The sequence below is a fragment of the Vanellus vanellus genome, assembly GCF_965231255.1.
Source record: "Vanellus vanellus genome assembly, chromosome: 17".
In the NCBI taxonomy this organism is placed as follows: Eukaryota; Metazoa; Chordata; class Aves; order Charadriiformes; family Charadriidae; genus Vanellus; species Vanellus vanellus.
The window spans coordinates 10,984,062-11,011,608 of NC_138922.1; the positions used below are offsets into that span (position 1 = coordinate 10,984,062).

General features: G+C 39.6%; 2 protein-coding genes across 3 annotated transcripts in view; both read right to left on the minus strand.

Annotated features, from left to right (window-relative positions):
• Window positions 1-4,504, minus strand: part of ERN1 (endoplasmic reticulum to nucleus signaling 1) — a 39,692-nt gene extending 35,188 nt beyond the window's left edge. Inside the window, exon 1 of the mRNA XM_082491995.1 lies at window positions 4,400-4,504. Within this exon, the coding sequence (XP_082348121.1) occupies window positions 4,400-4,462 (63 nt within the window). The 5' untranslated portion in view covers window positions 4,463-4,504. The remainder of the gene's footprint in view (window positions 1-4,399) is intronic.
• A 3,013-nt stretch (window positions 4,505-7,517) lies between these two features.
• The window catches only part of TEX2 (testis expressed 2), an 84,909-nt gene continuing 64,879 nt past the window's right edge, over window positions 7,518-27,547 (minus strand). For both annotated transcript variants that reach the window (XM_082491964.1, XM_082491965.1), the window contains 8 exons: window positions 26,362-26,609; window positions 23,774-23,923; window positions 22,267-22,366; window positions 17,542-17,674; window positions 13,010-13,132; window positions 10,791-11,000; window positions 10,447-10,567; window positions 7,518-9,579 (listed from right to left, as the gene is read on the minus strand). In XM_082491964.1, the coding sequence (XP_082348090.1) occupies window positions 9,457-9,579; window positions 10,447-10,567; window positions 10,791-11,000; window positions 13,010-13,132; window positions 17,542-17,674; window positions 22,267-22,366; window positions 23,774-23,923; window positions 26,362-26,609 (1,208 nt within the window). In that variant the 3' untranslated portion in view covers window positions 7,518-9,456. The remainder of the gene's footprint in view (window positions 9,580-10,446; window positions 10,568-10,790; window positions 11,001-13,009; window positions 13,133-17,541; window positions 17,675-22,266; window positions 22,367-23,773; window positions 23,924-26,361; window positions 26,610-27,547) is intronic.

Genomic DNA, 27,547 nt, shown 5'->3' on the forward strand with positions numbered 1-27,547 from the left:
AGAATCTCCCCCTCAATCCAGATCTACTACATCTTTAGATAAAATGTTTTAGAAATCAAAGTAACAAAATGACTCAAAACAATTCTGAAGGACCCACGGAGTCAAACGTAGGTCAGTGAAAGCTGTAGAACAAGTTCTGGTGTGTTTGTATATGTCTATGGTACAGTTCAGCGTCAAAGAAGATATTATCATCGTTCACCGCAACATTTCAAATTTTTTTAAGGGTTAGCAGAGCAATGCCCTATTTTGTTTTACTGTGTTACATGAAAACAGATCTCCACAGGAAGAATTTCTTCCATTAATGTATCTGCTTAAAGCAGTACTTTTGAAATGCAGGTCACCAAGTATGCACAAATCCCACTGAAGTCAGTGGAAACAGCAGAAAGAAAGAAAAGCAGGCCACTCAGTTCCTTGAGGTTATCGTTCTGTAACCTAGAAATATGTTTTGCTGTGACAGTGATACCACAAGAGGTTCTTCAAGTATGAATAAAGAACAGGAAAACACTTCATAGTGACACTGGATGTGTGATGGTGTGCTGCTGACTCTGAGAAGTGCTACTGATTTCATAGAAATAATTGAGTGCTTACTAGTAAATCACATTGCCATGTGTTACCAGGTAATAATTTTCTTTTCTAAGTCTTAAGTAGGAATACATATACACTGAACTTAACGTATAAGGTCTGATGGATGACAAAGGATGGATGGTTTGCTAACTATAATTTACATCTTCATAATTTCTTTGGTAATGCCTAGCTTACAAAACAAAAAAAGTTGACAAGATATATAATCACTCAAGGAAAAAAGTTCTACATTCCTCACTCCATAATTAGCTTAATATATATCAGGCTGTACATTTGCATTTTACTAAAAAACTATTAAAAAACAACTACAGCACTAACAGCACCACTTTCCTCTTAATAAGGAAAGGTCTATACCATCATTTACACTACTGGAACCAGAACTGGTAAACCAATAAGGATGCAAGGCAAAATATTTTTAAACATTAGGGCACGCTGCAAGCAATTGGCATATTCATCACAGATAGCGTATGATTCATTACCCTGGTTTTGACAGCTATCCTCTAATTACAATGCCAGGCTAGAGGCTAAACTCACCATGCATAATAAAACTACGCCATGAAGAAACTCTTTCTAAAATTCAATAAACTACCAGGGGGCAGTTTTTCAGTATAATTAATAACAAAGTTAAAGTACCAAAGAGAGCTGACAAAAAATAAATAAAATCTTCTTTAGAAAGTGAAATCAAATCTACAGATCTTTTCATCTTAAACTAAATTCCAACATGTCTTTGTTAACTATTTCTCATCAACACTGTAACCTAGTTCCAGCAACTTTTCATTCATATGCTCATTCATACTAGAATAGGAAAAATCGCGAGGTCCCTCCAATAGGAGGTCTGCTCCAACTGTCCTCTGACTCGACTGAACTTTGAGTGGTGCTCTACACCATAAAGCCCCAGCTAAGTTTTCAGATTTGGGTCTCTCTGTAAACCCAAAACTCACTACAACATTCACAAGAACACCAGCAAACAAAATTAGTAGAAGAGCAGAGTTATAAACACATGAACTTACACTCCAGGATAGAGCTGTCATAATTTCAGGTGTGTAAGACGAGTTTTCCTTCCCCCCCAAAAAACCCCTAAACCCATACTATTTTTTGAGTGACCAAGGAGATCTACAACTGAAATAAAACACATAGATGTTAATTAACATGGTGATTGAAGACGTCTTCTTTAACCTGTGTCAGACGTCAGAAGGTTTTTTCATTCCTATCAGTTAACTGGCCAAACACCTCAGGCTGAGATAAAGAAGGAATTAGAACAAAAGACATCTGGCTAATGCTGGGGTTTTCCCATGTCAAGAACAGCCCGCATGTGCTGCCTGCGCACACCGTGTAATAGAGCACTGAAACCAGTCCCACTGGCTGCAGGAGGGAACAGACCCAGCTTCTAAATGCCAGTTTAATCCCAGAGAGGTTGTTATTTTTGACTTGCACTGACTCCACGTTAAAAGACAAACAGGCAGAGTTTGGAAAGTCCACAGCTCACAAAAACTACAGAGAACTGTAAATCAGTACTATATAATATTTATGGTGACTGCTTATTTACTGACACCTCTACTGCATTTCTCATTGCTGTATCTGAGATGTCACCCTTTAAACTGTGTTCCCATACATTGCTAGGGCAATTCCAAGAGCTATATGCTGTGTCACTTAAATAATATGAAATAACATTTAATTTTACAAAGAAAAGACAGAAAAGGAAACCCTTGTATGAACATATAAATTGTAGGAAAACAATATTCAAGTTGGGATATAAAGTAACAAAGAGTACATTTATCAAAGAAAATCCAGAGCAGCAGATCACTAGTACACTTAAAGGAAATCCATAGAAAACACAATCTGCAAAATCTTCAGGCAATCTCATGTTTTTCACGTTACCTCAATACCAAGAATTGTATGCCAGTCTTTTTCATGGGAATGTATTACTCAAGTGATGTTAATAATTCTAAATAAGCCTTCCCAGTTAAATAGGTTAATCACAGGTGAGATGACTGTGACTAAGTTCACAGAAACTAAAACTAGTCCTGAAAAGGGACTGAAGGACAGAATAGATTTCAACTTGGAAGTCACGGTGAGGACTACTGCTGGCAGAGCAGAAGGACTACGGTAAGAGCCGAGAAAAGAAACAGAGAAATTGAGAACCTGAGATCAGATACTGATCTGAGGTAAGATGGCAGGGCGGGGAGACCAAGAGGAGAGAGAAATCTAGAGAAAAAAGGGGCTGAATTCTACTGGGATCCAAGTCTAGGTTTTTGTGACTATGTAAATAAAATTACACACAGCTTAGTAATAATCTGTTGATTCGACAAGTATTTTTAGTATTTAATATTTCTTTGTATTCTCATTGACTACTATATTTAAAACTTCATGACGTGCAAATCAGTGTTTTCCCTGCAAAATCTGAACTCCAAACCTGTCAGGACCCTGAAGAGATCTCAGTCCGACCTTATAGTCAGACTAAGACAAAGTCATTAGCACTCTACAATAAAGATTTTAAAGTAACTTTTGTTGACAGTCTGCATTTCATTTTTTCCAGTTTCCTAATGAAGTAACAACACGAGGTATGTTACACAGCTTCACTACTAAATGTATTTGCTTTTAAAGAAGGGGAGTGGAGCTATCATATTCCAGGCGAGAAACAAAGCCTTCAGCTTTGCTTAACCTGAACTATAACCCCATATATTACACCAGCACTTTCAGGTAACAATGAACGATCCTTCAAAGAACATAACCTAAAACTTTCCTCAGCTACACTTTAGCATAATGGAAACAGTAAATGTCAGCTGGCTTTTTTATTGTCTCCTGATCCTGAGAATTTACAAAAAAGATCACCTTTCACAACTGAATTTTTGAATACTTAATTTCCATCTCAGTACAAACACAGCAGACAGCACCCATTTTAAAGTACACTGTTGAAATTTATTACCTCCATACAAATAATCTGCTCAGCATTCCATCTGCTTTGCACCAGTTTCCCTATTCCCTGTGCTTTTACTGCTCCATGCTTCTTATAACCAACCTGGTTATTTCTTAAGAGGTTTTGTAGGGTGGTGACTTGTGCACTTTGTCTTTAGAACTGTAGTCTATTTTGGATACCAACCAACCATATGTACATTTAGTGTACATTGCTACCTTTGGTCTGGAAACAGAATGATCAAAATGCTGTAAGACAGTATACAGGGTATGCGGCTAATCGTTTGTATTTGGATATCAACATATATACAAGGTGGTTTTCTTTCCAGAAAGAAAACAAGGCCCTCAAGTTATGAGGTTATGAAGGGAGAGCACAAAGATCTCCTAGCACGGCTCACTAGTTCCTCTATCCACCTACATAGTTTCAGCTCCCAAAAGTTTCTTTGTCCTACTTTCATGGGTTACTTTATGGGAAATTAACTGAGGTTTTATATTTCAAGGATTATTATATACGCTACACGTTCAGGTACGGTGTTAGGTGCAACAACCGACGGCACAGAAGCAGGTACACAGCTGTTGAGCTTGGATCAGGCTGGGACATTGCAGCCCCTCACCCCTGCGCATACACAGACATAATGCAAACTTAAGGCAAAGCGTCTGGCAGGAGCCCACCGGGGCATTCGTGGGTCCGGGCTCACCCCCACCCTCCCCCCGGCTCCCCTCTCTGCCCGCAGCGAGGGAAGCCGGGGGGTGTGGGGGTGAGCCCGGACCCACGAACGCCCGTCCTGCACGGAGCGAGGCCTCCCCTGGCCCTCACCGGCTCGGTCGCCCCATGCCCAACCTCCTCCGGCCGCTGTCCCTGCCCTCCGCCCCGGCCCAGGCCCAGCGGGCCGGCTCAGCTTACCCCGGTCCCCGATGACAGCAACACCAGGCTGAGGAGAAGAAGACAGCGGCGGAGCGGTCCCATGGCTGCCACCCGCGGGGGGCCCGGCCGGCTTCCCCCCAAACTCCTCCCCACGCGTGGCGCTGACTGCCGGCCGCAGCGTGTCCGGCGCTCCCCGCCCGGCGGGGCGGGGCCCCCGCCGCCGAGGGCGGGAAGCGCTGACTGGACCGCCTTCGGCCTCCGGGAAGCGCTGACTGGGTCCCCTTCGGCTGCCGCTGGCGAAGACCGCTGACTGGACCGCCTTCGGCCGCCGGGGCCGCGGCCCAGGAGCACGGAGGCGGCCAAGGCAAAGGCCCTGCGGCTTTGTTCTGCGACCGGAGTCTCTCCGTTTGTGCTAAGCCCCGGCAAAACTGCAGCCTGGCCCCGGGGAAGGGGCTCGGCTAAGAGCCCTTGACATTTTAAATCGCTAGCTCGATGCTGCTGGGTTTTTTTGGTTGGTTTTTGTTGTGGGTTTGTTTGGTTTTTTTTTGTTTAAATACCTCGTGGGTAAATTCAGGCTTAACGCATAGCCTCTCTCCTCCAGCACCGTCCTGCCCCGGTACAATTTCCCTATTGATTTTTCATTTTCAAAGCAGACTGGGCCAAATTTATTTGGCATAGCTCCTGTTTTTGACAAAGTTGCTGTTGGCCGCCATGTGCCATGCAATGCCTTAAATGCAAAAACTAAGGAGGTATCTCTCGGAACCATAAACCAGGTCCAAGCTCCTTTGAACAGATAAAAATAAACACAAAAAAATACCAAATCCAATGGAAGAAGCTTTAAAAAGAAGAGAGTAAACTTAACACTGCTTGGCAAAGGCCTAGCTGTCAGATGCCTATTTATATAACAAAGCCACTTTGTCCTTGCTACATATTGTTTGCTTTTAAATACTGATATCGTTAGTGGAGCTGCAGAGCACAGCGAGTACCAACTATGCAATAGGCACATAACAGATCAGCTCTGGCAGCTCCCTCTTTTAATAAGTGTGCCTCTGATTATATGGGCAGGAGGCAGAATTATGATCTAAGCCGCAAGTCTGAATACATAAAACCATTCCTGAGCTACGAAACACACTGTTATTCCAGTTCTCCAGTACTGACAGACAGGTTTCTTTACAGTGGTCTTGGATTTGGAGCATTTGCATCACTTGATGAGCAGCCCGCCTACCGCACCGCTCTGTGCCACGGCAATGGCTGCGCAAACACTGCCTGTGCCACTACCGAGTTGCAGTTGTTTTACTCAAGTCCCTCCAAACAGCCCGGAGGAAGGCAGGGTCAACATTACAAGCAGGGCCTGAGGCGGCAGGAGGCATCCCGGGGCTGGAAGAGGAGCGTTGCCGTGTGCCCTCCCGCTCCCCAGCACCTCTCCTCAGAGACTGAGAAACCACCTCTGAAGTGGGCAGCCCTGAGGTCCGAGCGGGGCCTAAGCTTTTACCTTTTTAATACTAAGCCCTATTTCTTAACAGCAACAAAGTGCTAGAGCGAGCTACTAAAAGAAAAGAGTGCTATTGTTTCTGAAAAGGCGAACGAAGACGCCGCGGGAGCGCGGGCTATCCAGGCTTTCTCAGAGATGACCACCCCCGGCCCGCCGCCATGTCAGCACTTGCCCTTCCTCAGGCGCTCCGGGCAGTAGCCCCGCCCACCCTCGCGCGCAGCCGCACCCGGATCAGCACATCGTGCCCCCCCCTCCCCGTTTGAACGCTATTGGGCGAGCAAAGGAGGGGCGGGGTGCCGTCGCTCTATAAAGGGCTGCGAGGCGGAAGTTCGGCCTTTCTATCAGTGCGGTGGGCGACGGTGAGCGTTGGTGGTGGGAGGGCCGGGCTCCTTAGACACGTGCGATTGTGGATCTGCAGGAAGCAGACCTACCCTTTTCCCTCCGTGTCTTACAGGGCCCGTGTGGCGACGGGTGACGGCAAATAAAGCTGTGTGCTCCCCTTGAACGTCTCCGGCTGCTTCTTGCGCGCGTGTCCGTCCGTTCCCCGCACTGCCTTTGACCCGGCGGCGTGTCCCGCCCGCGGCGCCGCCGGCCAAGCAGCAGTGCTAGAGCGAAGCGCTTGTTCATAACTGGTGCTGCTCGGCCCGACCCGGGTGGTGCTTTTAAAAGCAAGCGACAGTTCGTCTGGGCGAGGCCTCCCCCAGCCGCCCCACAAAATGGCGCCGCAGCCTGACGGAGAGGCACCGGGTGCTGGTGCGGAGGCGGTCCCCTGGCCGGGGTTCCTGCACACGGACGGCAGCCCGCGGCTCTCGCACCTGGCGTGGTACGAGAGGAGGGGGCAAATACGGGCATGAAAGGGGATCCAGGTTACTCGTGCTCCATCGGTTGGTTCAGCGGGACTTTAACGCAGCCCACGCCACTGCATCTAGTGTTCCTGCAGTAGCAGTAGGGGACATAAAGTAGCTAAAGTGCTGCAATCACTGCCCAGCTGTTGCAGGAGTAAAGCGCTAGGGTGAAGGTGAGCTAGCTATAAAGCAGGAAGCTTGTCCATCTGTGTTGGTCTGTCTTTATGCGCACCGCTAAAGAGAACATGAAACAGTGGGAATTTGACTCCAGTGATCTAAGCTGCAGCTGCTTGAAGGGCATCCAGCTTTTCTGTCTGTGTTCGTGTTGTCCTGCAGGCAGAGAGGCTGGAGTTACGCAGTGTTTCCTGTATTTAGAAAAGTTAGGTGTATACCCACCCTGTGACAGGATTGGGCAAACAAGAGTAGTAGCCCAGGCCAGGAAGACAGTAAAAGATGCTTAAGCTCAGAGAGGCTTTCACCACCAAATCTACTATGAAGGGTACCTCTGTTCTCTAGTTCCTGGTGATCAAGCTTTCCACAGATGTGCAATGAAAAAAAATACATTTTTAAAACATGTTCCTAATGTGAAATTTAGTTTCACTACAGTAAAACTATTCAATTTAAGCTTTTACTTTTTAGAGCTAGAAAGTCTCAGTATTGGTTAACCCTAAAATCAACATGCCATAACGACCATGTGCAACTATCTGAAAAGCAGATAGAACGCTATGTTGTCTTATCAAGTTGCCTTTCTAGCGAAGTTTTTGAAACAACTTGCAGAAGATAGTGGCTAAGCGCTATGTACAAATAAATTTCAACTGAGTAATTGTTTGACATGGGATAAATTTATTTAATAAAACAAAGCAAGCAGATTGGAGTTACCCACAGTTTATGAAGTGCAATATGACAATCTTGTGTAATAATTCTAAATCTGTTTACACATTAGTGCATCTAGTCCTTTGACTTTAGTTATTGCACATAGAAATCAAATCATATAAAAGACCTGCGTACAAGACATGCAGACTTCAGGAAAGGCAATAATGCCTACATAATCAGAGCAAACCCCAGAATATACACAGCCTGGAATGGTCAAGGAGGACTTCAGGTAACAAATATAACCTACTAATATTTCAATTAAAGGTAACCAAAAATAGGTGTTCAAATATAGAATTAATTTTAAATATATTAAATGCTAGTTTTCTTTTATGTTTCAGGCAAGGTGCTGTTTAAAAAACCTTCAATATAATAGCTTCATTTAGAGATGGTAAATCATCAAGTTACACATGGAAATTTTGATTTACATCAAATGTGACAACACAACGTACAAAAAAGTTCTTAAAAAATTACTTCTAAAAAAAAAGCAAATCATGTTATAAAAGGAGAGCCAAAACTCACCTTCTTCGTAAACTAAAATGTTTTCTGACATCCATGAACAGTTGGCAACACTGAATATCCGAAAAATATTACATATGTTAAATAGTGGATATGTAGTGTTCAAATATTGGATTTACTGCATACTTTGAGTCTTGAATCATCATACCAGATAGAAATAAAAGGCAGTTCCCCCTCTCCCCTTAGTTTTGGCCATTAATTAGCAGAAACAGTCTTAATTACATCGCGATCAGCTTGAATAACTGCAATGGTTGAATTTCTATTCCACAAAGTCCAAGAAACCAATGCATGGGGGTCAAAGTCTTTCAGTCACAGCTGTTTTCACAAACATCAAGCGATTTGACGTCTGGAGTTGCAAGGCTGTAACATGAGAATTTGGTCCCATGCTTCGCGTGTAAACACAGTGCAATGGAAAAGAATCACAGCAACAAACTCTTCTATAAGAAAAAACTTGGTGTGTGTTTCACTGTAGCAAGAGGCTCTATACACGGTAGGGTAACTAAGTACTTCTGGTCATGTGCAGTATTGATATTTTATGTGTGTGCTCATGTCTTTATAAACATTCAGAATTAATCATGAACCAAGGTGATTGTATCTCACTATAAGGCGGCTTGCTATGGTTTGGTCTCATGGCTTTACCAACTTTTTTTCCCCTCGTTTACAAAAATCGGACAGTCCCACTTTCACTAATAGTTGTGTGTGTTTTATGGCTACTTGCTTCCCAAAAAAAGCACAAGTTTTGTATGAAAAAAGTAATATGTATATACCACATTGAATCACAATATTACCTATACATCCAATTTACATTCTTTTATCCTGAAAGCATTTCATATTTCGATTGCTTGACACAAGCTATTGACTGCAGAAGTGAAAGAACATAAAACAGTTCATTCTACACCTCCAACTGCCTGAGAAAGAAAAGTATTCTTCCAGTTTTATAAATTCATTCCTTATTTAGGATTTTTTTCCATTTGGCACGCAGTTCCTTTGCTGCCAAACAACCTTTCAATGCTTTAATGCACATTAACGTAGCATGAAAACATAAGCTGAACAAAAGGTATGTCAACAAGCTCCTTGATCTATAACAGTTAGGTTCCTCCTCCCTCCCCCAAAGAACAGGTCATCTTAGCCTCCGAGTTAAAATCCTGATGGCAGCCAGTACAAAAATAAATCAACTGCTTAACAGAATGAAACTTCATGTAGCTGAAGTACACAGGAACAATAACCAGGCAAGTGAGCACAAAGGTATGGTTATAGGCAGTCCTTGGGGAGGGGGAAGTGGCACAAGTTAAGGATGAGAACTACAGCACAGTTTATAAAACCATGAGAATAACTTTTATAATACTGTAAACTGCAAGAGTCTTCACATGTCATGGTTGATCTGGGGCCTCCGTGATCAGGTCTTTAGAAGGGCACATAGAGGAGCGGGGATCCATGGCTGAGTGCATTAAAGGAATATAAACATCATCCATGTTTGGCATGACGAAGATTTTCTGTGAAAAAGATGCAATTAAATCAAGTTACATTTCATATGCCACTTGAAAACTCAGTTTTCTGATTTGTTTAGTTAAAAAATGCAACAAATTTCCACATAAATGGTTCTTGAGTTCAGTATTATTTGAGTCAATGCCCACGCTGAAGCCCTATGGTGTCCATGAACTCAAGCCATTTAGTTGTGTTGCAGCTATAAATGAAGCTCAGAAATATGAAGATCTCTGCACTTTCCATTCAATTGAAATAGCACTACAAGAAACATACCAACACTTCTTAACTCTGCTTTCTCAGTTCTTACCTATATACTTCCAATCTGTACTTTTTACGAAATAAGCAGGTTTGATTTCTGGTTGATTGTAGAAGTTGGGCTCTGGAATGAATCTGGTCAGTAAACTGAAGTATTTGTAAATTTGAGGGTTTCTTCCTATTTTGCACTGTGGTCAATGTGATTTTTTTAAAAATTATTTTATTTTACAGGAAGTAGTAACAGGACACCTTACTGCCTCATCTGTTCTTAATTCCAGACAACAGTTTGGCCCTCTATCGTCTAAGAACACCAAGGATTATGGTTTTATTTAAGTACTACAAATTCTGACATGGTACCTATTTCAAAGAAGTTGCATTTTTGGCTCTAAAAATCATTCTGACAAGTGCTAGAACAGATTTCCATCCAGGTCTACACATGGTCTTGAGACCATCCCAGAAGTCAGTTTCAGCTGAATTCTTAACATCCTTTCTACTGAACAGGAGCAGTGGAGGATCCCAACTAGCCTTGAATGAAATACGAGACATGCAAAAATTAAAACCCCACCGCTCTAATAGACCAAAACTATCATTAATAAAACAGAAATGTAAAGGAAACATACCTGAAACTCTTGTTCAAGTTTCCTCTCTATCCAGTCAGTTACATGAACCAGAGTCACTTCTCTCTCACCAAGTTTTGGCCGAGCTTTTAACTCCAGGTAGGGAGGCCTTCGAAAGCCGTACCTGAGGAGAGAACACACAACAGGTTTTATTATAAACTCTCCCATGAAGCATGTGCTTAAATGTGTTAACTGTCAATATTCTCTTAATAGCAGTTCCTATCTCGTTTACAACTAGTTTGGATTGCACCTCTTCCAGAACCCATTTCAGCCTTTTTTCTTAGTTGCAATTCCTTGGGTTGCACACACCTGAAACATTGCCCACGTCTGCAGTAAATTCCTCTTACCATATCCTGTCAGTAGGTGGAGGTGGAATGTTAATTACTAGGGTTCCTCTGCACTCTTGTACTTCAACTGTTAGCAGCAATGGAGTATTGGAGACCTCTTCAATTTTCTTCTTAATAAACTCAGTCTCTGTTGCTTTCTGAAAGTATTTTGACTTAGTAATTTTATCCACAATTCTCATGATCTTACTTGTCCGGTGTCCTCCGACATACCTTTAGATAGAGAACATCAAAGTAATTTTCTTAAACCCATTGTCTGCTAAGACACCCAGGGATTTCCTATTGAATTATTAGAGTTTTTGATATAAAAATTCTGAACAGGTACAAGCAGTACCTACAAGTGCCCTCACACAGCAGCCATACTGTGTCAGCTACAAGCGTCTGGCAGAAATTCTGTCCAGTCTGAACACTCCTCCTTCCCAGATGGCATTCGAAATGCAACATTTCTAAAAACTGCAAATATACTTGCATCATTACTGCCAGCAAGCTGGCATGAGAAATGACAACGTGTCTATTACCGTTCTAACAAAACTGTGAAGACACAGATGCACCAAGACATATGGACGTATCAGCATACAAGGTCCAACTATCACGTCTAATCTATTTAACAGTGTGTGTCAAACAAAAAGGTTTTCATTTCAGGTATTGTAGCATTTACAAGTATAAAGGTGGTGAAAAAGAAGAGGAAGGCAATTTTGGCAGTGGGTGAAATGATATTCCAAAAAAGGTTAACTATGCCTGCAGAAAGAGGCCACTTTTACTGGCAGTAGTGTCAGATGGCATCCTCACTTTTAAACCAGATGCTTTAAGGACCAAATATGTCTTTTCTCACACCTATCCCATTTCAGAAATATCACACATGCTATCCTTAGAGTATGTATTTTCACATACTATATTATACCTAATTGTGGCTCTTGATGTTCTATAGCAGAGATAGCCTTGCTAAGGAAATAATATTTTCCTATCCTGAAAAAAAATTAATGTTTATCCAGCCTTTTACAGAACTTTTTCCTTAGCATGAGATACGACAAGAAACTCCTCAGCTGATACAAAAGGAGTGAATTAATTTCAACTTTTGGATTTTACACTAGCTGTAACTCTACGCAGATAAAGTAGTTACCCTCTCACCAGATTCTGTAGTGATAATAATAAAGCTTTCTGAAAGGTGTAAGGAAATTATTTCAGTATTTTACTAAAAAATTCTTTGTTCTCCCTCTTTGTCCTTAAGAGTTCTTTATACGATCTACATATTTATTAAAGATATGAAATTAATCTATTGAAATAATTCCAACAATTCATCACATAGTTTTCAAAAAGTTTTAGAGTAAAACTACAAGGAAACTCCCTTGAACATTTTGAATATATCATGGAGCCTTTTGGTATATTCACTGTAAAATCACAGACGTGTTCAGACATTGAAAACATTGTAATTGTCTGAGACATTTCAGTGTTACTACGGATTTCTCATTGCATGGCATAATTTCAATCAGATGTAAAAAGAAAAAAAAAAAAAAAAATCAGAACAGCAGCCAAAACAAGGAATGACGTGGCAAAACTGATGTTAGGAAATTTTCTTTAAAATTATTGCACAGCATCAGAGGGCAGTATTGCACAGCCCAGACACTTAAAGCCCTTCTAGGGGAGAAAAAAAAAAAAAAACAAAAAAACAGAAGAAAACAAACCACGCAACCATGAGCAAGAAAGCTAGGCTTGAATAACAGTTGTTTTCTTAAAGAAAAGAACATACTGGAAATAAGGGATCAGTATGGGTATAATACTTTATACAAACAAAGTATTTCTAGTTCACACACAAAATCCCGTTCTTGGCTCTGCTACCAGGCAAGACACGCTGGGGAAGGTCCCCATAGGTTCTCTGGCCCAAAGACTTGGCGCTTTCTGTAATCTAATAGCAAAGGAATTGGGAGGTGTCAAATGGAGCACTGTACAGGTCACTCTGCAGGAGTGCCGTATGGTGAACACTGCTCCAGCATGGTTAAACACTCAGCAGAGCAGCTTCCTTTCACTCTGTGGTACATGGCTTGATTGCTGCTCTTTCCTCTAGAAATGGGTGAGTTGTGTTTGCTTAATTGCTTCGATATACTCACACTCTGACATTCTGTGTGACAATGAGCATTACAGGACTGGACCAAGATACTATTTACACTAAGTCTGGAAACGCAGCGGGGAGGACAGGATTAACACACGCTATGTAGACAGCTCACCCTTCTGCTCCTGGAGTCACCTGCTTCTCTCCTGCCAATTCAGGAGCATCATCCTCTTCTGAAGACCCAGCACTGGAGGATTCCTCATCACTGTCTGCAAGACAATACGCCCTTGGCCTGAAACTGAAACAATGCAATTTCCAGGTCAAATGTAATATTCTTAAATAGCTATTCATCAGGTACAGCTTTGGCTGACATTACATGCATTTCTATTGGAGACTAAAATGTCCCCTCCTCTCTCTCTTTTTTTTTTTTTTTTAAACAAACTATCTAAAAAGAACAAAACGAAAACCACTGAAGGCAGCTTGTCAGAACTAGCTTCCCAACAGAAAATTTGTTTTCTCCAGTGGAATGTAAACCTGCATAAAAGAAGATGGAAGAGAAATAGCTATTCTACATAACTAAATCAAATGTGGAGATTATTTGAAATACATTTGAAAGTCTCTCTGTGGCTGCTCATGGCTTTCCATGCAAGTTGAACAGCATGTAGACTGGACAGGGTCTTTTTGTTTGTTTCTAAAACTCTTGACAAAGACATGCTTTTAAATTGAAAGGTAAGAACATGCAATTCTGTCTTGTACTAAAAGCAAACATAGGACTCCAACTTAAAATGAGATCATCTACCAACTGAATCCCAGAATCCCTTGGAGATGTTAACTGAGCCACTAACATGTCTACCTTATCTTCACAACATATATACCTTATCTTCACAGCACTTTTACCCCATCAATAAATTCCATTTTGTCTGCTCACACATACATGCAATTTTGCCGCATAGACCTATCTCCAGCAATGGTGACAAGGGCAAAGCACAAGACAGTCAGATCTTTGTCATCTGGCTCCAAAAGGAAATGCACAACACTCACACTGGCAGAGCGAAGTTGTCTCAAACTAGCGAGTCACCTTACTGTAGAGCTACAGTGTGTGCCATCACTTACCGATTTTGTGCAGAAACAAATGCAATTTTATTAACAGAAGGCATCTAATGTAACCCTGGGAAGTAATATTTCGTAGGTGTTTTGCAGAGATACTTTTGACCCATACAAACTTAGGCTATAATCTTCCTTTAGTATCTTTGCTGGAAATACTCATTTCTCTAATGTATTTGCAGGGAAACTGACCTTCAGAATTGTGAATTTTTAAGCTCCTCACAGTGAATGATGTTTACAGGATTTCAGGTTTTATTTTGCTTTTTTCTGAAGAGAGTCCAAGATGCAATAAGGCAAAGAATGCCATGGGGAGAAGAGGGGAAAAAAGTAAAGTAATAAAATCAAACACGTGCTGCTCTTAGGATACAAAATATCAGACAGTAGTAACTAATTCCTAGACGTCAACTGTGGAAGAATTTATGTACACAATCACAGAAAAAGTTTCAAATCTTTAAAGCGGATTAAAATTAGGGAAGGATATAGTGAATACACTTCCGTATTAACAGATCTCTACTGAAGGCAAGAGCTTGAAATGGTTACACAACACAAGCTTCTTGGTTTTAGCACGATTTTAGCCCTAGGGACTATACACAGGACTATAATATTCTACATCTTGTTCAGAATACAGTTTATAGATGCATTTTCTTTCTTTTTGTCTGTGTTCCTGGAAATTTATTTGAAGCATTTAATAACCTCACACAGGGCATGGACCAAGGCTAGTCTGCTATTCTGTACATAGAGCAAACTGTTAGTTGCTGCATGAAGTCCTAACGTAGAAGGACAGTTCAGGTACACCTCACAGCACACAACACTCCTTCCTAACTGCCTATTTAGGAACTGGAGCAGTGATCCCATGGCCTCCCCACACTTTTTAGAATTTGCTACCCAGGCTATGGAATCAGAATCGTAAACCTCTTTGTACCCAAAGATGCATTTTGTACCCGCAGAAGAGTGAAACAGCACACCAAACTGAACCACCTCCCTGAGGACTCGGGGGGTGGTGGATGGCTCATGTCACTGGCCCAGATAGCAATGCTGGAACTGTTTCTCAGGGAGAAGTTCAAGTTTTTAGGTCAGATTCAAACTACACATTTTCTACCTGGGTGTGACCTCACTTCACTTTCCCGTGCACGTCATACCACCCAGTTCAAAGCATGCCCAGTGCATTTTTAAGGCTCTCAAAGGTGTCACCTTCTTACAGGAAGGTGTTTTATTTGCCCGGTAATGGGGCCCTCCAAAGCGCCTCCACAAGCACGCACTGACTGGCTAAGACCACAAGATTTCCTCACACTAAACAAAGCAACAATAAATAAGCTTGAGTGAGATTTCGGGGGATCTCTGCATACAATGGACTATTTATATGACACAAACATTGGCACAAAACCACTTTGGAGCTACAGTATTGTTCCTGAGCAGATTGCACAATATTTTATGAATTGCCATTTGTCGTTCTGTTTTTACATGGTACAACACAGCAGAAAGGACTGATGGGTACGAAACTGCAGTAACTTTGGGTTAGGCTGCCTGTATTTGCCTAATCTCCAGTATAGTAGAACCTGCTACTGTATTGCAATTAAATAGTTTTCCACCCTTTTTGAGAGCTGCATTTTCCCAAGAGTGCATACCAGACAGCATTATCAAACTGTGTAAGAGCACACTTCACGTGTATTTCAAACAGTAATGCAGCAGCAACGATAGAATAGGCTGCAACCATTTGTCTCGCTTTACACTGACAATATCCAAGGACAGTTAAAACTCAGTGCTGTTCCCCCCCCTCCTTTTCTGGATGAGCAGATGCCTTCCACATGCGTTTGCGGTTACTGCATCTCACGAGGCGGTTTGTTCTAGACTCTTGAGGGATCGAAATGAGCGTAAGCAACCAACACGCATCACTTACAGACAACATGATCGTGGATGCAAGCACATGCACAATAGCTTGATTTGTCACAGAAATTGTCAACGGATAATTAAAAAACCCCAGTAAAATTAACTAACACCATGGAAAGCATAGATGAGAATCAAACTGTTCTACAGTACTCAGTCTTTAATTTGTTTGTTTGTTTACAATATCCAATTGTATTTAAGAAAAAAAAAAACCAACAACAAACAAGCAACCAAAAAAATGTCATTCAGATGAGAATACATCAGACTGCTCTTTATATAAAGCTGACAGAGTACCTGGCCCTGAGCATTTGAAACATCACAGCCATGTGCAGGGAGCAATACAGTTAATGGTTATACCTTCAAGTAATTGGTTGCTTAGCTACAGACATTTACATTTGCGTTGCTGTGGGCCTATTGCTCAGCTAGAATCAAGCTGATTTTTAAATATGAAATCAATGCATTAACTAATTATTTCTGAGGCCATTCTTGCACTGGACAGATATAAAAATACACAAAGAAGATCCTGAAGGGATGAGGAAGAAAAGCAAGAATTTGATTTGTATGGACATTTCCTTCTCTATCCCCAATTGTCTGGGTGGACAAGATTAAAGGGATTAAAAAAAAAAAAAAAAAAAACCAAACAAAAAACACATCTATAAATTATACTGATGTAGATTCAGAAATATTTATTTCAAGCAGCGACAATGAGAATCTAGGTCAATTTTAAATCCTCTGAATTTCTACCAGCATATGAGATCATTCAGCCATTAGTTTTTTTTACATTTATTTTCTTGTCATGACTGCACTGTAATGTCGTGCTGCTGTAAGTATTACTCGCTGTAAGATATCTCAGAATAAATGGTCAGAGTTATGACGTGAGTATACAAAGCATCTAGTATCTTAATTCTGAAAGACCACAACGTTTTACTTATATCTCAACAAATGGCAGGATTTAAAGAATATTTTCTTGATTTGTTGGCAGTGGTCAGAGATCACTTATTGTTCAGCGACTGCAGATTTCTTAAGTACAAAGAGAATACAGCACAAAGAGAATTAACATTCCACAGCTGTCAGGATGGATATTTGACCAGTGTCACTCACCAGGTTAATACAAATGGACAGATTAATGAAATTCAAACAACATCATAAAAATGAGGGAAAGCACAAATGCAAGTTAGGTAAGTTACAGTATGCGTGTTTTCTAATTAGTTCATCTATAATGCATTTCACTTAGACATAGCAGGTAAACAGATGCAATAACGCTACTGGAAAGTCTTTATGTAACAATTACAGCCTATTTACCTTCTGTAGTTGATTACTATTACACGGTTTACAGCTGTAGCTGTACCATCCTGTAGTAGCATGTTACATGTGCCTATCTCTATATCTGCCTGTGTGTATCTCCAATATTCAAGTCTTACCAGATAAGACCCCAAATAAGGCATAAGACAAAATAAATTTTAGTCACAGAATATTTTAAAATCCTACTAAAATATATATGCAAAAAGATTGTACTACAAAAGCCTTTTATTAAGACAATTATTGATGGTGTAATCAAACATTAAAGTTGCACAAAAGGCCAAGTTCTACACTCACATGTATGCAACCCTCCCCAACTCCCTTCAGTCTACTGCAGAGCCAGAGCTGCATACACACAAAGAAAATGTCACTTTTTCACTATGAAAGCTCTCGCTTGATTCTACCATTGTAATACCTTACCCTTCTTTGCCAATGTCTCCAACTTTAAGGGCTTCACCAAGGGGCTCTTTACCAAGTTTGGTCAAGTTCATCTTGGTCTCTAGGGTCATTAGAAAAGATCCATTGTAGGACATTTCCAAATCAATCCAAAGCCCTAAAATTAACAACAAAAAATGTTATTTTAAGAACCGTCACAATCACTTTATTTTAATGTCAAGCCAAAACTTGTTTAAAAAAAGTTTATACATCTTACTTTTTTGCCAACCAATTATGTCATTAATTCACAAATAATTAAAAGCTTATCAAAGCAAGTCTTCTGTTCACATTAAGCTTACGGAACAAAGTTGAATGTTCAGATATGAATCAAAGCCATGCTGAACAACAGATTGGTGAGTACACCTAATGATCTAAAAAAAGGCGTGTGATTTGTGAATACCTAAACTGCTTAAGAGATCTCAATCAAGATAAAGAAAATAGAATACAGACAGGGATTCACTTCAAAACAATTTACAGTACTGCTCCAAGCCAAACAGTAATAGGGACACTCCTCTCTACTACTTATGCTGTCCAAATGAAGCAAAACTTGAAATCCCAGAGCAATATTGCTTGTCACACATCACAACCTCTAGTCTCTTTTTCTTTCAACAATGGTGTATCAAAGAAGTATGAAAAGATTTGCTCAGGAACTCAGCTATAGACATTCATCTTGTGACTCACAGCAAACAGGGTCATTACTTAGAACAATTCTAGATGTGTGGTATTAAGTTAAATCCTATTGTCTGGGCAGACTATCACTTACTGCCATCACCAAAAGAATGATCTTGGGAATAATAGCAAGATTAGGTCCTGCCTCTTGAGTGACACCCTGCAGTCCCATCGAATAAAAAGCGCTGTAGGGTATTTGTGATCCAGAGATTAGAAATCAGACGTTACTAAACACAGATTACGCATCTTCCTTTTCCAGACATCACAGCTGCACACAATATGCCCTACCAGTATCTGGCACATCAACCACTAATGTAGTCTACTTTTATTTACTTATTCGGAAGCAATTAACAGTAACTACTCTTTGGGTTTGATTGATCTAGAAAGACCACTTGTGATCTAAGACGACACACTTTTTCAGTTAAAGAACAACTAGTTTGCTTTTCCGCAAAAACATATCAGAAGAATAGCATTGCCCACAATCCCACCTATTTATATTAACAGAAATACACACAGCTCCCAAAGACCAGGACATTGATGCACTATGACATTACAAGTTGGAAGCAGTACTGAAGGCAAGCTGCTTCTTTACTAACCCAAATTATTCTTTTCCATCATACATTTTTTTCTACTGCTGTTCTAAAACAAAACACAAGAACTCAAGCGCAAGTTTATATGGATTTTTCCTCTTTACAGTAATGAAGTAGCAGTAAGATCATCAGAAACAAGAAAACAGCTAAACAGACCTTTTGGATAACCAATGAGTCAGCATGCTTCAAATGTCAATGTTGTTTTAACAGTAGATCAAATTAAGCAAAGGATGCCATTACTGAGAGGGAAAATTCCTTCTGGCCAGAAAACATTCATATGCATTTTCCAGAGGGAAAAAGAGAGGTAGGGGAGGGAGAGTGGGGGTGAAAAATTGGGCAGATGGTACAATTTATTCAGAGTTATCTGGTTCCCTAGCTTTGACAGGAATACAGTAAATAATACAGCATATGCTGTCACCCAAATAGGACTGTATTAACAGAAACAATATTTTTTTCTAACATTGTCTGTTAACAAATTTAGTTACTCAGAGGAGCCACATAATAAAAAAATACTTTCCTTGTAATCAAGCACTGGTAAAAAAACATGGATAAAACAAAACCTCATCACAATTAGCAACTGCATTCTAAAGCCTCACAAAAAGCTACCTGAAATTCTTAAAAGTGTTCGTTCTGGATACTGGCCTGAAGTTTTAGGTTGTTTTGTTTTTTGTTTTTTGTTTTTTTTTTTCATGTGTGGTTTATTCATAGGTCAACTTACCAACAAATACATTTATCCTTATGAAAACAAGCATTTCCCATTATCATCCCCTTACTTATTTATGTTCTTTTAAGTACAATAGCAAAACAAGTTATTCCATTAATTAGTCACTGCAGGCTCTTAAAAACTCAGATACTAAGAGTTCACATGTCATTCAACAACATGAAAGAAGTTACAAGGATTACAAATTCTACCATAAATGTTTGCTTGTCACAGTTTAACTGACAAGAAACTGAAGGAGTTAATTGTTCTCAGTGCTGTTGTTGGCAATTAATTGAAGCCAAGAGTTCAGCAGTCTCCTAAATCCCATCTCATGACTTAGAACTACAGTCTTTGGTTACAACTAAAGTTATGAGAACAGAGAAAGGAATTAAAAAATGTTTAAATCTAGGCAAAGGGAAACACTTTGACCAGAACCCCAAAACATAAATTTGTTTAAAAAAAAAAAAAAAAAAAAAATCACAAAACCACTTGGCAAGCATCATACAGGTAATTATTTTAAGAAGTTTTCACTTTGTTTTCTGTAACTCAAAACAAAATTTCTACAAATGATGAAGCCACTTCACTACTGGGAATGCTGGAGGATGTTCTAAGTACTGTGGAAAAATCCGCTGTCCCACACAGGAAGCATATGACAAAAAGCAGCAATATGTTTTAGTTCCCTGAATACCGATTGCACATGAGCTTATTCCATCCATTCAATTTTTATTTCTCTTAAAAGACAGTTTTTGTTCCTCATGACAACCAAACAATTTGCTCTTTTCAAACATGCTTTGTTTATAAATCTCAGTGGAAAACATACTTTCAAGAAGTTTAGAGCGAAGTACCCAGTGTTATAGAGATAAGGCTTTTCCCCCTAAAGTTGTAAGTCTTGAGTGAGATAAGGGCAAACAACAGTGTTTGCAAACAACAGGCAGCATTAGTTAACGCTATGCATGTCCAAGAGAATTTTAATAATTCCCCAAAGTCTGTTTTGTTCACACTGTCACAAGGGAAAGGTTAGAGCTTACTAACCTTCTCATGCTTTTAGTCAGTTATTTGAGTGGCATAATGCTTTTTAATATTAGTGATAAAGTTTATTTTTTTCTTCCTAAGTTTCATGCATCTGGTATTCTTGCAAAAGTCTGATGTTAATTGTTCACCTGAGTTAATGAGCACTGCAGTAAGAGTGGCAGACAAATGAGTCTTACATCAAAACTACAGTTAAATAAACCTTAAAAAGACCAGGTCCAAACTATGTATGAGCAAAGATGAAGCCTAAATTGCTTCTAAGCAGAAACTGGCCCGTTATCTAATACTGTGCACAGCTGAATTCCACCACAAATTCTCCATCCTGGGGAACTACTGTTGCTTGACCATTAAGAACAGTGAGCGGAACTAAGATCTTGAAGAGACAAACCACCCAAGTGAATAGAACCCCCCCTCAAACCCACTGAGTTCAGCACTGCAATCTCCTCTAGCCAGCACTGCAGGAAAGGACATGGTACCATATACCTGCTGTGTGTTCAACATCCTCACGCTCTGAGAAGATACTACATAAAGAAACGTGATACTCTGTTCCTCACTTAGAAACACTGTGCACAGGAGAGCTAGCGAAGATTGATCCTGTTATGATTTGCAGTTAGTTATCTCTTCAAGCTTTGCTCTGTCCATGTTTATTGTTATTGTTCTAAATATGCTATTGAGACTTGAAGTTTGACTCGTTGCTGGCCTGTAATTTAGAGCCTCTCCAGAGGCTCTTAACAAGTATTGTAAATTCATGAAAATCCTGCCATCTCACTACCAGTTTATTGGTTTTAGCACCATCTAGAAATTATTTCGATATCTTCATCTAAGAGTTAAAAGAGCAGTTTAAAACAAAACTAAGTTGTTTGCCATGCAATCCATAGCTGCACCTCAACAGATCCTCCAAGGAAATATTTCCCTTTAGACCAATTAGGAACTTCTCCACGTTCAGTTAGATAATTCTTTTCCACTTCTCCAGCCCAGAGTAACAATATGGTAATAAAAGAGTGAATGGAATGAGACAAGACAAGCTAAGAAACCCTTAATAGACTCAGAAACAACTTAAAATTAGAAGAAAGATGGGATATCTCTCTCTTCAGCATGCAGAACAAATACTTTTGAAGCTAAGAAACATTAACCCAACTTTGTGAAACTACTTAAGTGACAAGAGTATCCTCAGATATACTCCTGTGACCATATGCAAGCTAGAAAGAAAAGAAAAAAAAATAAAACAGTCCTGATTCATAAAGCAGCAGTGTGAAAGTTATCCAGCTTAAAAAAAAATTCCATATTTAACATTAAGAACATAAACTGATGCTGTATTTTGAAGTTTCTTTTCAAAGCAACACTGTATTCTCGTTTTCTGAGTTATTACAATTGTACTTTCTGAATCACTGTTTTCAGAACAGCGCAACTTCTCTTGAAGAGAGCCAAACCTGGTTCCTGCTACAGTACAGAATCAGATCAGTCTTAAGGAGATGTGCATTGCTCTCTGTAGTCCATGACAGAGTATCAGATACAGGTCTGCATCTCTGTTGCCTACAAATTTTAGTTTAGTTCAGTAATTATTTCAAGTGGAAACACATGATCATATTTCCATATCTTTAGAATTATATTTATACCAAGCCCGATGCTACTACTATTGGAGATAAACAAATCAAAATTCTGTTCTCCACAGGTATGAAGGCATGAACCTGGCAAAACCAAAAGAGGAAGCATGTATTTTACCTCTATGATCAACATAAGGTTTGAAGGCTTGAAGGATCTTCGGCACTGCTATCCCCATATCAAGCTCAGTTAGAGTTAGCTCATTCATGAAGTATGGCAGCTGAAAGAACAGAATGTAAAAATCAAATCCACGTTATGGAACCAAAAATGATTGTTTCCTGAGAGAAGAAAAATCATTAAACTTAAGGAATGGATTGAGCTGAAAATTCACCAGTGAAAGAAACAAACACAATTACACAAATGTCTTGCAATTTTAGGATTTTGCAGTTATCAGTTTCAAAATAATATTTTAGGGAGAGATTCAGCATCTGAACTTGGAATGTTTTTAAAACTATGCTGAAGTTGAGATGCTGACCTTAAACCTCCAGCATGCTTTTTAGTCAAAGCATGTAAAAAGCTCAAGAATGAAGTGTAAATCTTATTTTACTGTGAATAAAAATCAAAGACTTCTTTGGATTTTAAATTTAATCACATATTTTATAGTTGCAGTTATATCAACATCTCAGCTATTTTTGTCTTTGGCAAATTCTTTCATAGTACATTAGCTTTTAAATCTGTATCATAATTTTACTATAATAGAGGCACAGAATTACAATGATTTGTGTATCTACTTACTGTATTTCTAATTGATAGAAATTCTATCTCCTGTGAACAGACAGTGCTTTAACCTATCAAAAATACATCCATTCCCCATTCCCAGTCTTCCCACTTAAACTGTTTCCAGTAAGATGTTTGGGTACCCTGCTGTTACAATTGTGGAAGCAGCCAGGGCAGAATTAGGTTACTGCTTATTTTCAAAAGCGCAAGCAACACTATCTCACAGCTGGTGCTGGCAGCTAAATTTCAGAGCTTTTGTCAGCAAGACTACATCTTCCTTTGCCTTTAGGAACAGGCAAACTCCTCCCCAAACATCAGGAGCTAAACAGCCCTGTGATTAACTGCTGCTGTTCAGAAGTTACAGAATGCAAAGGGAAGACCCAGAAGTCATTCAGAAGCATCACTTCTCCCCTCACCCTTTAAGCTTATGCAGTTGATGCACAATTATATCCCATCACCCCATAGGCAGCGCTTTCCCTGACTGTTATTCCCACTGACCTCTCCTGCCAGCAGTGTGTGTCTGAAGTTAACAGGAGTACATTAGAATTGTGGTTCCCTGATCTCCTCCATCTTAAAGGCAATCTACTATTTCCCAAAGCAGATTTCATAACTTATAAGCAGTTCTATTTATCCTCAAAGTAAATACAATAATACTTCTACTTTTTACATAAAAGCTTCACAGACACAAATAGTTAACCCAGCAGTAGTTCATTTGAAACTGAAGCAGCAAAGTTAACATGTAGAGATCCTACTGTGAAATGGATAGCAAAGCTGAACTGGAACTCTGCCTCACCTTATTTACTTGTCTTTTACATACAGGTGAGAAATAAGTGTTTCTCCTACCATTTTAAAACTCAAAGACTATGTGTTTGTTTTCCTCCATAAGGAATATGTAGTCCAGATTAGTTACCTTGATTTTGCTAAGTTTCATTTGGATCTTCTTTGACACTAGATCAGACCAGTACTTTTCTCCTAAAAAATCCCAAAATATTCTTCCAAGCAAAGCATTCACCCAGGCCTCCTGTTCTTCTTCTTCAGCTTCCACGTGGGCATCTGGTAACTGAAAACACAGAGCAGGTTATTCAGCTCTATAAATGCTATAAGCTAAGGTCAGAAAAGGCCTCATTTACACTGGGAAGTTCAGTGTTATAGCCCGGGTTATCTAAGAACACTAAATGCTCAGCACAGATAGCAGCTTTACAACCACATCAGCTGGCCTGACATGAGCTTGCTTGTCATCATCCTGACATGCAACAGAGTGAATGAGACCACATAGATATAGATTAACCTCTGGCAATGAAATGAGAAAGTTGTAGTAATTTAACCTCTGGCAGAAAAAGCAGATAAGCCCAGAGTGTGCAGACTTAGAAATGTGCCTGTAGTAGAGGCACTCTTCCCAACAGGATCTAGAAGAACAGCTACTCTAGTCTTCTTTTGTTTTATTAAAAAATAGGAAAGCAAGACCCAATCTTACATCCTTAAATCCAGTTCAGAAACATCACAGATGATAAACAAATGCAGTAAAGGGAAACAAATTCTTCCTTCCAGTGTTTGTATATAGGATTCAGGAAACCATATTGTTCCTTCTGCTGCATTAAAGGTTTTGTTTACAGTCCAAGAGGATTATGTCTTGGTCTCAAAACACTTTGAGATATATGTTCAGATGTTGCATCACTGACTATAGACATGAAAGCAAAGGCAGCTGAAATAATTTTGGGTGCGTACTATCATGTATTTAATTAAAATCAGGAGGTTTCCGTGATGGAAAGACAACGTACTTAACATCTCTCAACTGCCTGCGATGAAAAGAGGATTTGCCTTTCATTATTACAGGCAGAAATCCTGAAGCCAGCAGAAAAGCAGTGCTTTCTAAGAGGAGTCAGGTAGATGTTACAGTTCTGAATACCAGTTCTTGGCAACGACTGCTCCCAATGGCTGCAGCCTCACGCACGCAGAATTGCTGGGTTAGTAGCTTCTGCTGTGACGCAAGTTTCCTGCCAGCACTGCTGATCTATTTATAGAATGATTTCTGACACGTGCCAGATTCAGCAGCAAATTCATCACTGCTTCAGGGGTTGTCAGGGGCCAGAATATCCTTTTTCCTGGGGGAACACAAGATGTGTTTATTCGCATGCAACACCATGGCACACTACTCCTTTCTGGGCACTGTATGGAAGTCTGGCAACAAAGATGCATGACATGAATTAAATGAATGGTGATCATACTTAACATTAAGGATCCATTTTATTAAGAGTGTCGTACTTAATATTAAGGTTCTGTTTATTAAGAGTGATTCAAATGCAGTCCAAGAGGCCAAAGGAATAGTTAGTTATAGACATTGTTTACTCTTACACTGCTATGTACTACATAAAACTAACACGTCAGCCATTTAGTATTGCTTTAAAAGACATTTAAAAAATGGAAGCCATACATTCCATCTATCTATGCCTTATGTCTTTTTTGAGCAAGACTGTCCAAATCAAGCTGTAGTCTATACTATTTCTGTCCCCCAATCAACCCAAGCAGCAGTTATACTACAGTAAAAACTGTCCCACTGTCATCAAAGCCACAGGCAGAAGACCATCAGATACATACTAAAGGCAAATTCCTAAGCCTATTCACAGCAACAAGGCCAGAAAGTCACTCTTGAGAAGAACTAAAGAGGTTAAGCGCTTTCTGAAATGTGCAACAGAAAAAGAGTTCTCAGGTCCAGGACAAAAAGCACTGTTTCATGTGAACCAGAGTGCATGACCGAAGCCAAAGGTGGCACTGAAAACGGATTTTATAGTCTAATATCTGCACCAAAAAATTGCTACAAACAGCATCCAACTTATACTTGTGTTATATGACAATTCTGTCCCAATCAGGTGCTCACATGCACTGAGGAATAGTAGAAGGTGTTTAGCTCCCCACAATCAGCAGAAAATGAAGGTCAATTTTACTACCAAGTACCAAAAATTCCACTTAAATTGTTTCAACAAGCCAGGACCTCAAAAATATGCTTTTAGTTCCATCTACTTTAGTATATACACAGAAAAAAAAAAAACTTTTAAATACTATTGGGAAGTGAGGTTTATGGAATTTTGGTTGTTTTTTTTTGTTGTTGTTTTAATCTTAAGCATAAGATACAAGCTCTTTTGGGACCAATGTTTTTTAGGACACACCTGTGCACTCCTAATGAAAAAAATCTACAGCCATATTGCCTTCAGCTGTACAATCTTCTACATACAAGACACTGCAAAAGTCAGAAAAACCACAGACGTTCAATCAACCACAGACCAAATCAATTAAAAATGTGTATGCTACGTTAAGAAGAAACTGTGGTAAAAAGGGAACTGGCAAGCATGAAAACCAACACTTACTTTATAAAAAGTTTAGGCCCAACCTGTAGTTGAAGAAATCAATTTTTCTTTCTACATAACTAATTTTTAAAGTAGTAGTTAACAAGATAAAATACATCACCATTACTGATCCGTCATCTGGGGGGAAAAATATTACCTTTTTCACAGCTGTAGGGCTGCTATCTGCACTGAGGACTGGACTACCTGAAGGGCTTTTCTTTTCATGCGGAACACACTTTGCCATATAAATATTGTAGTCCAGAAGCATTTTCTGCCGCACATTGCCAGCCAGATCCTTGTGCTTCGTCTGGGATGCCATTTCTTCTGCGCTTCCCTTGCTGCTGCTTCGGCTATGTGTGAGAACTCCAGATTGACTATCGGTTCTACTGTGCGTTGGCAAGATCCCTAAATTAAAAGGAATAATATCTGTTTAACAGAAAAGGAATCTGACAGACAAATAGCAGAGTGTATGATCAAACACTTAAAGGAACAAAACTAGCTTACAGATATAATTCACTCTGAAAAAAGACCAGAGTAGCACTTTCTCATTTTGAAGGGTAAAAGTAAAGCACGCAGTAGTGGAATTAGGTAGTGGTCCTAAACCCAAATTAGTCAATATTTGGTATGACTCAGCACTCAGCAGGATGTGGGACTGGAAAACTCAGCTGATCAATAGCATATTTAAATATGAACGCTCACATATGTACAACATATGGCAGAATTCCCAACAGCCCTGCTGGGAAATGCCTAAAATAAAAGTCAGGTGATTAAAAATGTATCTATAACTAAATTTTTTTTTTAATTTAATTACAGGCTGTTACAATTAAAAGGATTGTCAAAAGCTTGTAACTATTAGAATTTTAATTAGCCATTCATTTTGCATATGCATTTCAAAAAGTTATGTGCCAGAAATAATGATGTTAACCAATTTTTAAAAAGCTTCTCAGCAAATAAAGACAGAAAAGCATGAGTCATTCAGATTTAAAATTATATCAGAGGACGGTTTTAAATTAATAGTTCAAACATTGGATCAATACTGTAGAATGTTTGTTGGTCCAGATATATACTTTTTATTTAAACATAAAGTGTTTGCTTGCAACATTAACCCTTGCAAAAGCTCTTTATCCTTAGAGTGGAAGGAAGGATGGAAGATGAAGAACAGGTAATAAGAGGACTGAGTCTAATACTGCAAATATTTACATCAGTTCCAACAGAACAGAGAGGGGAAAAAAAGGATTGAACAATTCTTCCTAAAATAAATTACAGGAGTTGTTACAGTCACTGAAAAATAGTGAATTCACATAAAATAGCCTAAAAATAGTAAGAATAGTTGAGGCCATATA